We start from the raw sequence: 12,731 nt of genomic DNA on the forward strand, positions 1-12,731 counted from the left end.
AAAGCCTTTATTTTATATTTAACTTTCACAAACTTTCTTGTGTGTAATTATGAAGAAAGATCATTGTTTTCTTGCTCTGATTTAGGAATCTTATCACAAGCTTTCATGTGATGTAGGTTAAGTGAGTATACTGGAAGACGGATTTACTGCCTACTTTAAAGTAAAATCAAAGAGCCCCAAATGATAGATTCTTTTTTTTTCTGTTTTGCTTTAATTTTGAAGATTTTTTTTTCTAATGAGGAGAAAAACAGTGCCCAAGCTTAATTCTGAAGCATGTGTTTCCAACTCCTTATTCCTTACTATAAATTGTATAATACTGCTAGAATTACTAGCAGTTGGTGCAGCAAAAGGCAGCCTTATACTGTCTTGACTGATGCTGCCTTATGTCATATTGCATATTCTTACTGTTCGTTGTTAGTATTTGTCTCCCTTCTAAAATTTTGCATAATTAAAACTTTTCTTAATAAAGAGAACTAATTTCCATGTTTTTAATTAAAAGCAAGCAAGTAATCTGTTACAGTTCTCACTAAAATGGAGGTGTGTGTGAGTGTGAGTTTTTTGTTTTATTTTTTGTCTTTTTTTCCACTTCCCTTCTGAACATGCATACTGTAGCATACCTGTAATGTATTTTTGTTTTTGTTCCTGTTTTTAAGGCTGATAAAGAGTTTGTATGGTCTTTGTGGAAACGTCTTCAAGTGTCAAATCCAGATATTACACAAGCAGTCAGCTTAATTGTGGAAAGGTGAGTAATTTTTAATTTAGAAAAATGCATATTTTAAATACTATTATAAAAGTTTGTGTTCAATTTTTGTCAAGATGAGCTTGATGTCAGTTTTGCGTGTTGTACCTCTTACAAGTTGAAATGCTTCATGCTTTAAAAGTATATTCACTGAGGTTTTTATGCTGGCATTGAATTCACTCTTTAAACAAATGATGGTATATTGCATATTAACAGTTTGTATCCTGCACATAAATGAATATTGTGCCACAAAATGCTACAAATTTTATGGTGTATATAAACAAATTATAAGTATATGATTCTTCTACTGAAATAGCAAAAAGAGGTAAATGAAGTATTCTAGTTTCATAAGAAGTCAGATTAACACTTATGTTTTTCACTTGTGTATATTAACATTAAAAAGTCAAAGCTTCAGAATTCGTAAGATAAAAGCTTGCCATGCAGTTTAGATTATATTCCTCAGAGGATATTAATGGTAATTTCCTCATGGCACTTATCTATTAGCATCTGATTACTACAAGTATTAATTAATCATCACAGTGTGTCATTGATAGTTTTTTGAATGTTAATATTTACATATATATATATATATATATGTATATATATATTTCTTGATGTGGGGGTAAGGTAGGGGAAAACATGAGTGAATTGATACTGTACTGCCATAGCACTTAATCACTTGGTTATATCTCTTAGGTTGCCTTTTTTTTTATCTTCTTTAAAGAAAAATGCGGACTTTACCAAGATTAGTTGTGAAGTTTGTCATAAAAGCAGGAGGGATTCTAATTCTTTTGGGTTTCTACTTACTGCTTTAAAATCAAAAGGCATCTTTTATGTCATATCTTTGTGTTCTTGGCTTGATTAGTTAAAATTCTTCAACTTTTGGAGATAGAGTGCTGGTAATTTGTCTTGGATTACATTTGCTATAGTACTGTCCCATCTTCTGTCCATCTTCTGCATTGCATGAAGCAATGAAAATTTTGCCAATAAAATAGGATGTGATCATGTAATTTAAAATGCACGTTCTAAAGCATTTTTATCGTGTGGAAGAAATAAGTGCTGCAAGCACGCAAAGCTCATGTTAAAGCAACAGTTACCTGAGGATTCAGATGCAGTCATAAGTGGTGGTAACTTTGGCATCTGTAGCTAGACACTCACCTGCAGAGGAAATAGTAATTTGACCCTGTGGTCAGCCCTTTATGTACTACCTTGACATTGATTACATGTTACAGTTTTGTAGTGTGGAAGAATTGTTTGAAAGAGGGAACGGAGAGGAAAACTAGGGCCTACCAGAAGTTTTGGCATGAGAGAAGCTTGCTTGGGGTGATACATGGTTGCCACTTCCAAAATGGTTGGTGCACGCAGACTCTGCTCCTCCACAGTTCCTGAGGCAGCACAATCTGCCCTCCTCGCAGCTGCAAGGGGGAATAACGGAGGATGGAGCTGAGTGAAGACACTGCAGCCAAACTCTGTTGCACTCCCTGTGCTGGGCCGCTGATAAGCTGCACAGTGCCTATCTAATGGGAGATATACGACTTCTGCAGATTTCTTCATACCGTACTTTTCCTTGGCACTCTTGCTCTCAAGCACCTCTGAAATCTAAAGGCCTGTTTATATATGAACTTATTAACTCCAGAAGCACAGAAGGGTAAGGGGATGGAAGGACCTTGGATATGTTAACAATACACAGTTCACACACTGAGAAGGCTCCCCCTAACCTTGGTATTCTCCAGGCTGAACAACTCTCTCAGCCTTCCTTCCTATGAAAGTTGCTCAGTATTTCTGGCTCCCCTCAGTAGTTCCATCTTTTTTTGGACTGGAGAAATGGCCCAAAACAGGACGAAGTGCTCCAGAGGTGGCCTCACAAGAGCTGAGTACAGGAGACGGATCCTATATCCCCGCTGCCAGTGCTCATCCTAATGCAACCTGCCCTCCTTACAGCTGCAAAGGGGAGTAACGGAGGATGGAGCGGAGTGAAGGCACCGCGGCCAAACTCTGTTGCACACCCTGTGCTGGGCCGCTGATAAGCCACACAGTGCCTGTGCAATGGGAGATATACAATAACATGTCTGGTGCTGAGCCAGCAAAGGTGACAAATCACTCATTTAGGATGAACTTTGCTTGAACTTTGCTCATTATAATGTGAAAACCACACCTCCATCCCAAAAGTTACCCGCCTCCGAGGTACGACCACCCCTCACTGAGCATGTGCTCTAGATTTTCGGTTGGCTGTGCCTTTAAATGAAAGCGAGAAACTTTTTCACCAGTCAGTAACAATATTAAGTATGACTCTAGTCACTCAAGCTCCACCTGAATGTAAAGAAAAGTATAAAAGTTGAACTAAGGATGAAAAGTTGGGGGGGAAGAAACCATTGTAACTCCTGGGTCAGTCAACAGGCTGAGTCCCCTTCCCTCCCCTCGGATTGGAACGCCACCTCGGGAGACTAAGAAGGGAGAGGGAAGTTTACATCGCAAATTCGGGATCAGTCTGTGCACTGATCCCCCTTTCCTCCCCTAGAGTTGGGACACTGTCTGATGAGCCTCGAGACTTGAGAGCCCTCTCCCATCTCCTGGGGTGAGTGATCATTGCACATTTGAACATCAGAGCTAGTGAAAAACCCCATGCTCTAGCAGAGAATTTCTTGCACTGACATCCAAAACCTGCTTTGTAAATGTTGCATTTGAATAAGTCATACTGTTTGTGAACTCGACTACTTGTCTGGGGGGAGGTGGTCGGACCTACGGTCCGTGGACTGTTTGTGAATTCGATACTGATTTGATATCTCCTTCCCCCACCACTGCGGCTTTCAAACTGCAACATTTCAAATGTAGCAGTTACTAAAGTGAGGAATTTAGAACAGTTTAGAACAATGCTTTGTTAATGTTGAAACAGACTTGATTTAAAACAGAAATTGTTGTTCTGTATGCATAGTGTTGTGATAATGAGTGAGTTTCCATGTTTAAATGGTAGCTTAAATACCACCAGGTTGCACACAAAAGTTACCTTTTTTATTGTGATAGAATTATTCGTGATATCCTTTTAATATCTTCCTTCTGTATACCTTGTCCGCTTAGAAAAATTATCTCTTCCACATGGAATCAATGATTAACGTAATTTGTGTGTTTGTATGACCTTTATGGAGACAGGCTGGTGCTCTTAATCAAAAACATTCCAACATATTTATATTCACCACAGATTGCGTGAACTGAAGGCTATACATCTATATTGTACCTTTTCAGAGATACAGAACTATGGAAGAACATATTGCTTCCATAGCATCTCTGAGTGCCATCAATACTCGAATCCTGGAATAGATTTAGATAAAACCCATTCAATATAAATAAATTTCATTAATCACAAATCTGTTTTTGCTTTGATTTTTGACAGATGAAGCAAGAGCAATTGGCACTAACATTGGTGTATTAATAGAGGGAACTTTCTCTTTAATTGATATAGCTTCATTTATACTAGGGTCTAATTGCCCCTTTGGAAATAATTTCTAGACAAACTCTTATCTGTCTGTTTCTGTACCTCCAAATTATACCTCCATATCTTTATCAAAACTTTTCCAGTTATTGCTTTGTCATCTCTTTCTAAGCTGTTCATTCCTTCAGCTTTCTACACTCTCCTCATTTTAGAATGTTTTTGTCCTATTCTCTACTTTATAGCACAAAATAATTTTTTTTATACCAGTACAGAATTGGTATGTGTCAGTTCAGATATGTTAATTAGATTATCAGAGAATCTACTACCTTGGCATTGCTGCTAACCAGAAGGTGTAGAGCTAGTAATTTTCTGCATTTGTTGGTCTACCACAATTATGCAGACTTAAAGAATAAAGACATAAGATGACTAAGAAGTAAAACACAATGATTCCTGAAATGGGTCACTCAGTAGGTAGATATGTAGTACTTACAACTACATTCTCTATAGCTATTGCAGAAAAGCACTGTAAATTGAGAATTTACACTTAAATAAATTTAGCAAGTTAATATAAGTGTCTTCAGAGGCTTTTCCCCTCTCGTACATATTAGTGACTGTTAATGCAGTTCTTCTATTGCTGTTTGAAGGGGGGCAAATTTGGTAAGAAATGAATCCCCTTGTGCTCTAGCCGATCCTCAGGGGTGAGAGCGACGAGGGACGGCTGGATTCATCTCTTCCTAGGGGGACCCAACACAGGCCCCACTCTGGCAGCACCAGATTCATGAACAGTCTGTCAACTATTGTCGACACGGGGGTCTCGGACACCACTCACACGATCAATGTGATCAAGCGGTGCCAGTTTATTCAGGGTTCCAATCGCGCTTATATGCAAGATTTCCCCGTACACGCGAGCGCTTCTTTACAACGATTGGTCAAGACCCCACGTTCTGGTGACTAACTATACAGTGTGATAGGCTAACTAACAGAGGCTAACTGACAGTGCCCATGTGTCCTCACATTTAATGACCATCCCCCTCTACCTGTTTGTCTTCAATTCTTTGACTCCTTATCTGATTGCTCCTTATCTTCTATTCAACAGTCTTTTCATCCTTTTAGCTAGGTCCGGCACCCTGGTGCTCCTCTGGCGCCCATCTGCCCTTTTGTCTAGGCCCAATACCTATCTGCCCTTTTATCTAGGTTTGGCGCCTACCTGGCTTGCTCACAGCACGACCACTGGCCTTCAGGAATCCCACAAACTGTAGGCCCAACTGCCTTCCAAACAAGGAGTCAAGTTGACGAATAGTAGAATTTATTCAAATGCAGTATTTACAAGCAGGTTTGGGATGTCTGTACAGGAAATTCTCTGCTACTGGGGTTCTTGGCTAGCTCTGATGTACAAATGGGCAATCATCACTCACCTCAGAGGACGGAGAGGGCTCTCAGTCCCAAGGAGTCTCCTCAGGCGACATCCTGACCTGAGGGGAGGAAGGGAGTTTGGCCTGTTGACTGATCCCAGAAGTCACGATGGAGTCTTCTCTCCAATTTCTTCCTTCCTTAGGTCACCCTCTGTATGTTTTTTTTCACATTTAGCTGGAGCTTGAGTGGCTGTAGTCATACTCGCTTTTGTTATTGCCTGGTGCAAAGTCCCTCGCTTTTGTTTAGAGGCATTTAAAGGTATTTTCCATTGGGCAGCTACTGTGCGGCTCATCAGGCATCCAGCACAGGGGGTGCAGCAGAGTTTGGCCGCGGGGCCTTCGCTCCGCTCCACCCTCCCTTACTCCCCTTTGCAGCTGCTGGGGGACAAGTTGGGCTGCTGAGGGAACCGTGGGGGAGCAGGGAGCAGAGCAACTGTGTCTCGCCCCCAGCAAGCTTCAGTAATGCCAAAACTTCTGTTAGGCCCTAGCTTTTCCTCTACGTTCCCCCTTTTCAAGGAATTCTTCCACACCTACCCAAGCTGATGAGGTTTTGCGTCTTGCCTGAGTTTACTGGAAAGTTTTGAAATACATGTAAATAGGATGAAATGGATGTAAGCCTCTGAGTGTTATGGATAGCACAAATTTTTGTTTAGTTTTATTTTCCAATGTGTTCTTACCACTGTAAATTCCAAAATCAGCTGACTTTAAACGCTCACTAAGTTACTGTCTTCATTGTAGCTGATCTGAGATCATAAGGCTGCTGCTTACAGGAACATAATAAGTTTATAAAAGAACAGGTCTTCCTGTATCCCGTATAGTATAGATGATAAACTTATAAATGCTATATAGCAAAGACTGGGAGAAATTGAAAGGGTAGTACTAGCCATACAATTAAGTAACTTATATTTTTAGTTTTAGACACTATTATTTATAGTGTATTTCCTCCCTACCTCCCCCCAAGTATTACAGAAAAATGTAGAAGGTATAATTTGGGGTTGGTGGTATGAAATTCACGATAGGTTTCTATTATTTGTCTGCTGTTTTGAAATGCTTTCACAGTCCCAAAATAGAAGTTCACCTGCCCTAAAATTGTAAAAAAAATTAACTGTGTCTTTTTATGGCTCTGCTGTTAATTCCAATAATACACCAATGATATTTTACTTTTCAGCAGTCTTTGCAGTTCTTGCTGGTAACTGTATTCCCGTTTTAATATTCAGATATAAACAAAAAATTATCTTTACTGTGCAAATGAGAAATGCCTTTGGGATATGTAAAAGCCTCCAGGTATTTTCAAACAAGCCACTGTAAAAATATATCTCATGTTAGTGTACTTTTAAGCTACTTTAAATACTATTGATCTCAGTATTATGTAAAGAGCATGCTATTTCTAGTTCACTGAAGCCTTTTGAAACATGCATTTTTTTGATGATGAATTAAAAAGGTGCTTTCTGGCACCTTTTACAGGTAAATTCTTGTAAAAACTGAAATAGATTTGGGGTTCAAATCAAAGATACTGAAAGCCTCATATAAACTCTGAGAGCCTTCCTTAAGACCCTTCCAATACATGAAATCCTGAAAGGATCAACTGATGCTGACTTATCCTTTGGGGCTTCTAGCTGACTCGCTTCCTTATGAAAAGAAGGTGCAGATGGATTCCACAGTGATCAGGCTGTGGACTGTGGCGGTGATAAAACACTTAGTAACTGTGTTATTCTAGATTATACTCTTGCAAACACATACACATGGCAGGCTGGCCTTAAATACATGTTTTCCGTGCCTAAAATCCATTTGTGTTGTAGTCTTGCAAGACTTAAACTCACTCTAATTGGAAGCAATGAGACTGTGAATGCTAGTGCCAGCATTAATACAGATTCTGTTCTTTTTCCTGGGGAATTGCTTCAGTCTAAGGATATATAAATGGAAGAAAACTAGGCTGAAGAACAAGTCATCAAAAATAACTGAAGAATTATCAAAATGATAATTACAAAAACTTACTATGCTGCAATTTGTGCTATCCTTGTAATCGTATGGTGCATAGCAGGTTGTCAAACAAACGTTAAACATCAGGTTGTCATTGGTTCCTAACTGGGTGAAGATTAGCAGATGTACAGAAAATGACATACTTCCTATGCAAAAGGATTAGTGCGTGTGCTGTAGGTATGAGCTATATAGATTGCTGATGTTAATTGAGAAATAAAGAGCTGCAACTTGCATCTTTCAAAGTAATGATAGATAGCTTGCAGCAGCTTTTTGATAGCACTTATGAAAAACGAGAAGAGAAATAGGAAGTAAGCAAGAGTTAACAACATTTCCAAGGTACCTTACTATTTTGTCACTCTGAATTTAAAATAAAGTGGAGTCTAGTTATCATCAGTCAATAAAGTAGACAGAATAATAGAGCATAAGGGCATAACCTTTCTATCTAAGGTCAAATAATTGTGATTGTCTACAGTTGATGAAAGTTTAATATCTTGTTTCATTAAAAATTCTCAGAACATTGAACATAAGTCAACATTCCATGGAGAAGAAAGTATTATGCAGCTTGTATGTGTGCATATCTGCATATCGGAGCACAAAATATTGACATGATAATTGCAGTCAAGCCTGATTGAACAGTGGCCTCTGGGAATTCAGCTGGTGTTGTACCAACTGGATGGCTGCTCAGGACACAGTTTGAAATGCAAGGTGCAAGTTAGCACTTTATTCAGCACAGGCAGGCATCATTTAAAAATCCTTGGGGGAAACCCTGGTGATGTGCAGATGTTAATACAGTCTGTTCTGAAGTGCTGATATTTTGAACACTGTAAAAAGCTTGTGTGTTTTAGATGAAAAATGTTTGCAAAATTATTAAGGAAAAATGTCGCTTAATTTTCCATACAACTTGGTATAAAGATATGCATAGCATTGTACGTGTATTGCTTAAAATTAGAGGCTTTATTAAATCATCCAATGGATGAAATTGATTGACTTAAAAATGCAGGAAAAAATATTTTCTGCAATGCTACTTTTCAGTTCTCACATAGTGGAGTAGATAGCAAATATAGCTCTATAAAGAAATAAATTAGTATCTAAGGAAATAAGAATTTATAATTTTTCAGTATTTCAATCCTAAATCTTTTTTTAAAAAGCACAAATAGGCTTATACAATTTTCTGTAAAAAATTATTTCTGTGTTGAAGTGAGCTATTTAAATGTTTCTTCTCATCTGTCTAAATCTTTTAAAAACATTGTTTATAAATATTAGAAGTTTAAAAAGGATAAACTGGTAATTAATTATGTGTCAATTGAAAAATGTATTGTGACACAAACTTTCTACTTCTAAGGGCAGAGGTGAAATTAAACTGTATTATTATTTTTTTTTTCACTTTGAGTTTTCATCTTCCTTTCTTAATAGATACAGAGGAAATACAGTTAAGTTTCAGCTGAAAGAGTACAGGCTCAAACCCTTTTTCTGCCAACTATGGACTGTGCAAGCACAGAGATGTCTGCACACAGTAAACTGTGGTATTGGTCATTGGTGGCATATTTACAGTGACAAGAGTGTCTTTTATATAACTTCACTCTATATATGGGTGATTCATTTCCTATTTAGTAACAAGAATGAATGTATGCGCATGTATCAAGTCTGTCAGAAAACTGAAGAACAGGAGAGATAATAACCAAACTAAATGCTGCACCATACAAACTGATATTGTATTACCTTCTTAATTCTGTATCCTTTAGATTAAAAAAAAAAACCTCAAAATAACAATTTTCTAGATGCAGTTTATTTTTTATAATATTCAATAACGTCTTTTTTTTTTTAACCCCACAGTTCAAAGCTTCCAGGGTATTTAAGGCCAAACGTGTTAAATCCTCAGAAATGTTCCTTTTAGTAAAACTGAAATGAGGTATTCAAAGAAATGTCTGAACAGCAAGCTGATGGTTTTTTATTTAATAGATATAAAAAATTGAATAGTTATATACCACTTAATTATTTTTCTTAACAAATCGTTAATTGCTTGACTGACATAAATTAAGACCTATGGTAGGATACAAAATGCCTCCTCCCTAGACTGATTTTGCTGAAGATTTTAGGAATCTCAATATTTTTAGACCTCACCAAACATTTGGTTCTTGAAAATCTTGAGGTTTTTATGATGATAATTCTATTTTCACACTTCCTTCATAGTTAAATGTTTCTTCACAGTCTAATATTTCATTTTTGACAAGCCATTAAAAATGGGCCAAAACTCAGAAAATACTATCCTGTCTTGATTTATAATACATAGCATAGATAACATAGAAAAATCGTTAGCTAAGATTATTTTCTCCATTTCTGTGTTTTTGTGGAAAGTGGAATCTAGATAATCTGTATGACTAAATACAGCTGTGTTGAACATTTTGAATAGGTTGTACCTATGGGAAAACTGATTGGAGCTTAAAACTTGTACAAATTGACAGCCTCTCTTCACTCCATTTTTCATCCTAAAGAAGTCTGCAAATATTCTTAGCTCACATCATTATTGCTCATCAGTGGTTCTAATTAGCTAAACAGGAGTTTGTCTCAGTCATTGATCATCATCAGCTTCTTGACAGTGCCTGATTTTTTTCCCATATTCCAGTGTACTTTTTAAATATATTGTAAATATTTAACTGCTGAATTAAATCAGTTTAAGATTTTTCTGAATACTTGCTACCAGGAGGTAGTACCAGGAATACTTGCTAAGCAGGAAGGGGTTACTGCCATTCATATCAAATCTTATTTTAAGGGACTACAGCAGATCCAATAAGTTTCAGTCACATTACCTAGAGGGTCTGTGGGGAGGTGTCCTGTAATGGGTATTGGAAGTCATCCTGTGCCACCAGGAGGAGCTGCTGATAAAGTTCCATATGAGGTTTAAATGTATGCTTTAGGCTTCTGACAACATCCTTTGTATGTTTACATTCTGATCATTAGGGTTTGCTTTTTCTTGCTTTCCTTCAGCTAGGTGTGGTAAGTTGTGTGACACTATATTTGGTGGCATTACCCTAGTTTTCCATTTGCTATGATGGATGTAGATCCGTGTTTGCAAACTTTCTTCCTGGACAGTTTTGTTCAAAGGAGATTTTAACCAAACATCTGATGTATAGGGAAAATACTGTGGTTAGGAATAGAGTTTGGTCTACTGGATTGTGTGTATTTATACATATGTATTTATACATACAGGCACATTCTCGGCTTTAATTTGTGATAAAAGTCTCTTCCTCAATGAGGTGGGAGCCATTTGTGCGGCCTAAAGTTATTGTGCTCAGATACCAATAAAATTGACTTTTCAGATCTCTAGAACAGTTGGTCCTTTTGGTTTAGAGGTCTTCTGGTTTACTCACTTGCTTCCAATTCTCTCTTTAAATAAATCATCAAACAATCCCCGCCCTCCCTACCCCCAGCAAACGAATAAACAACAACAAAAAAAGCTATGGAGTTCTTTTGAGACTCGCTTTGAGAGATTTACTTGACCCATCAGGTTTTCAGATCAATTAATCTATTAGAAAACCAATTTAATTAATTTTCAAGTGATGATTTCATGGCTGATTTAAAAGACTTCCAGTATTTGTATTAAATTTAGTTTAGATGTAGAAAAAAGATGAATTTTTGACAGGAGGTTGTTGTTAGAAGAGAGAGGATTACCACAGCAAGACGTGGTGAGTGGTAGATGCAAAATGACTGGAAAGAGTTAGAGTTTATTTCTTGGGGAAATAGAGCTGAAGGAAGTTGAAAACATCAAAGAAATTGCGGCATTTTTGGAGGAAGTCATGGGTGGGACATTTCAGTCAGCAGTTAAGCTTTTGAGGTCAGAGTGCAATGTTATAACGTGGTTCATGAGCCATGTATTTTGTGTTGCAGCCTCTATGTCTACACATTATTGTTTGTAACTGTAAAAAAGACTTTATTTTGTCTTTTGCAGCTTTTAAAATTTTTGATCTAGCAAAGCATTTATTCACGTGTATAATCTTAAATTTGTACGTAATCTAGTTGCAATTAAGAGCTGAGAAACTACGCAGTGCCATAATACTTGGAATGAAAAGTACTTGCCGCACCCCAGTAAGCCGTACCTGCGAGTGCTGAGGGAACTGATGGGGGGTCAGCCACTTCGCACGATCCTTAGGGGACATGGAGAGCAGGGAAGGTGCTCAAGGACTGGAAGAAGCCGATGTCACTCCACGCAAAAGGGGCAGGAGGGAGGAACTGGGAAACTGCAGGCTGGTCAGCCTCACCTCCCTCCCTGGAAAGGTGATGGAGCAGCTCCTCCTGAGGCCAATTTCTAGGCATGTGGAGAAAAAGAAGGTGATGAGGAGTAGTCAGCATGGATTCACCAACGGGAAGTCACATTTGGCAAACCTGATAGCCTTTCATGATGGGGTGACTAGATGGGTAGATGAGCAGATATCAGTGGATGTTCTCTACCTTGACTTCAGCAAGGCTTTCAACACCATCTCCCATAACATACTTGTGGGCAAGCGCAGGAAGTGTGGGTTAGATGAGTGGGCAGTGAGATGGACTGAGGACTGGTTGGATGGCAGAGTCCAGAGGATCATGATAAATAGGGCCAAGTCTAGTTGGAGGCCTGTGGCCAGTGGTGTCCTGCCAGGGTCAGCACTGGCCTGGGTGCTGTTCAACTTGTTCATTAATGACTTGGATGAGGGCACAGAGTGCTCCCTCAGCAATTTGCAGATGAGACCAAACTGGGAGGAGTGGCCGACACTACCAAGGGCTGTACTGCCATTCAGAGGGACCTAGACAGGATGGAGAGTTGGGCAGAGAGGAACCTCGGGAGGTTCAACAAGGACAAGTGCAGGGTCCTGCACGTGAGGAGGAATAATCCCAGGCACCAGGACAGATTAGGGGTTTACCTGCTGGAAAGCAGCTCCGCAGAGAGGGATTTGGGAGTCCTGATAGACAACAGGTTAATGATGAGGCAGCAATGTGCCCTTGTGGCCAAGAAGGCCAATGGGATCCTGGCGTGTATGAGGAGGAGCGTTGCCAGCAGGTGGAGGGAAGGGGATCCTGCCCCTCTGCTCAGCTCTGGTGAGGCCGCACCTGGAGTATTGGGGTGCAGGTCTGGACTCCCCAGGTCAAGAGGGATGTGGAGCTTCTAGAGATGGTCCAGCGTAGAGCCGCGAAGATGGTTAAG

General features: G+C 38.9%; 1 protein-coding gene across 1 annotated transcript in view; it reads left to right on the forward strand.

Annotated features, from left to right (window-relative positions):
• Positions 1-12,731, forward strand: part of CNTLN (centlein) — a 175,239-nt gene that overhangs the window by 14,137 nt on the left and 148,371 nt on the right. The window contains exon 2 of the mRNA XM_088532025.1: positions 654-742. Within this exon, the coding sequence (XP_088388151.1) occupies positions 654-742 (89 nt within the window). The remainder of the gene's footprint in view (positions 1-653; positions 743-12,731) is intronic.

The sequence above is a fragment of the Tinamus guttatus genome, unplaced genomic scaffold (genome assembly GCF_059628265.1).
Source record: "Tinamus guttatus ecotype Peru unplaced genomic scaffold, ASM5962826v1 Tinamus_guttatus_pri_ptg000450l, whole genome shotgun sequence".
Classification (NCBI taxonomy): domain Eukaryota; kingdom Metazoa; phylum Chordata; class Aves; order Tinamiformes; family Tinamidae; genus Tinamus; species Tinamus guttatus.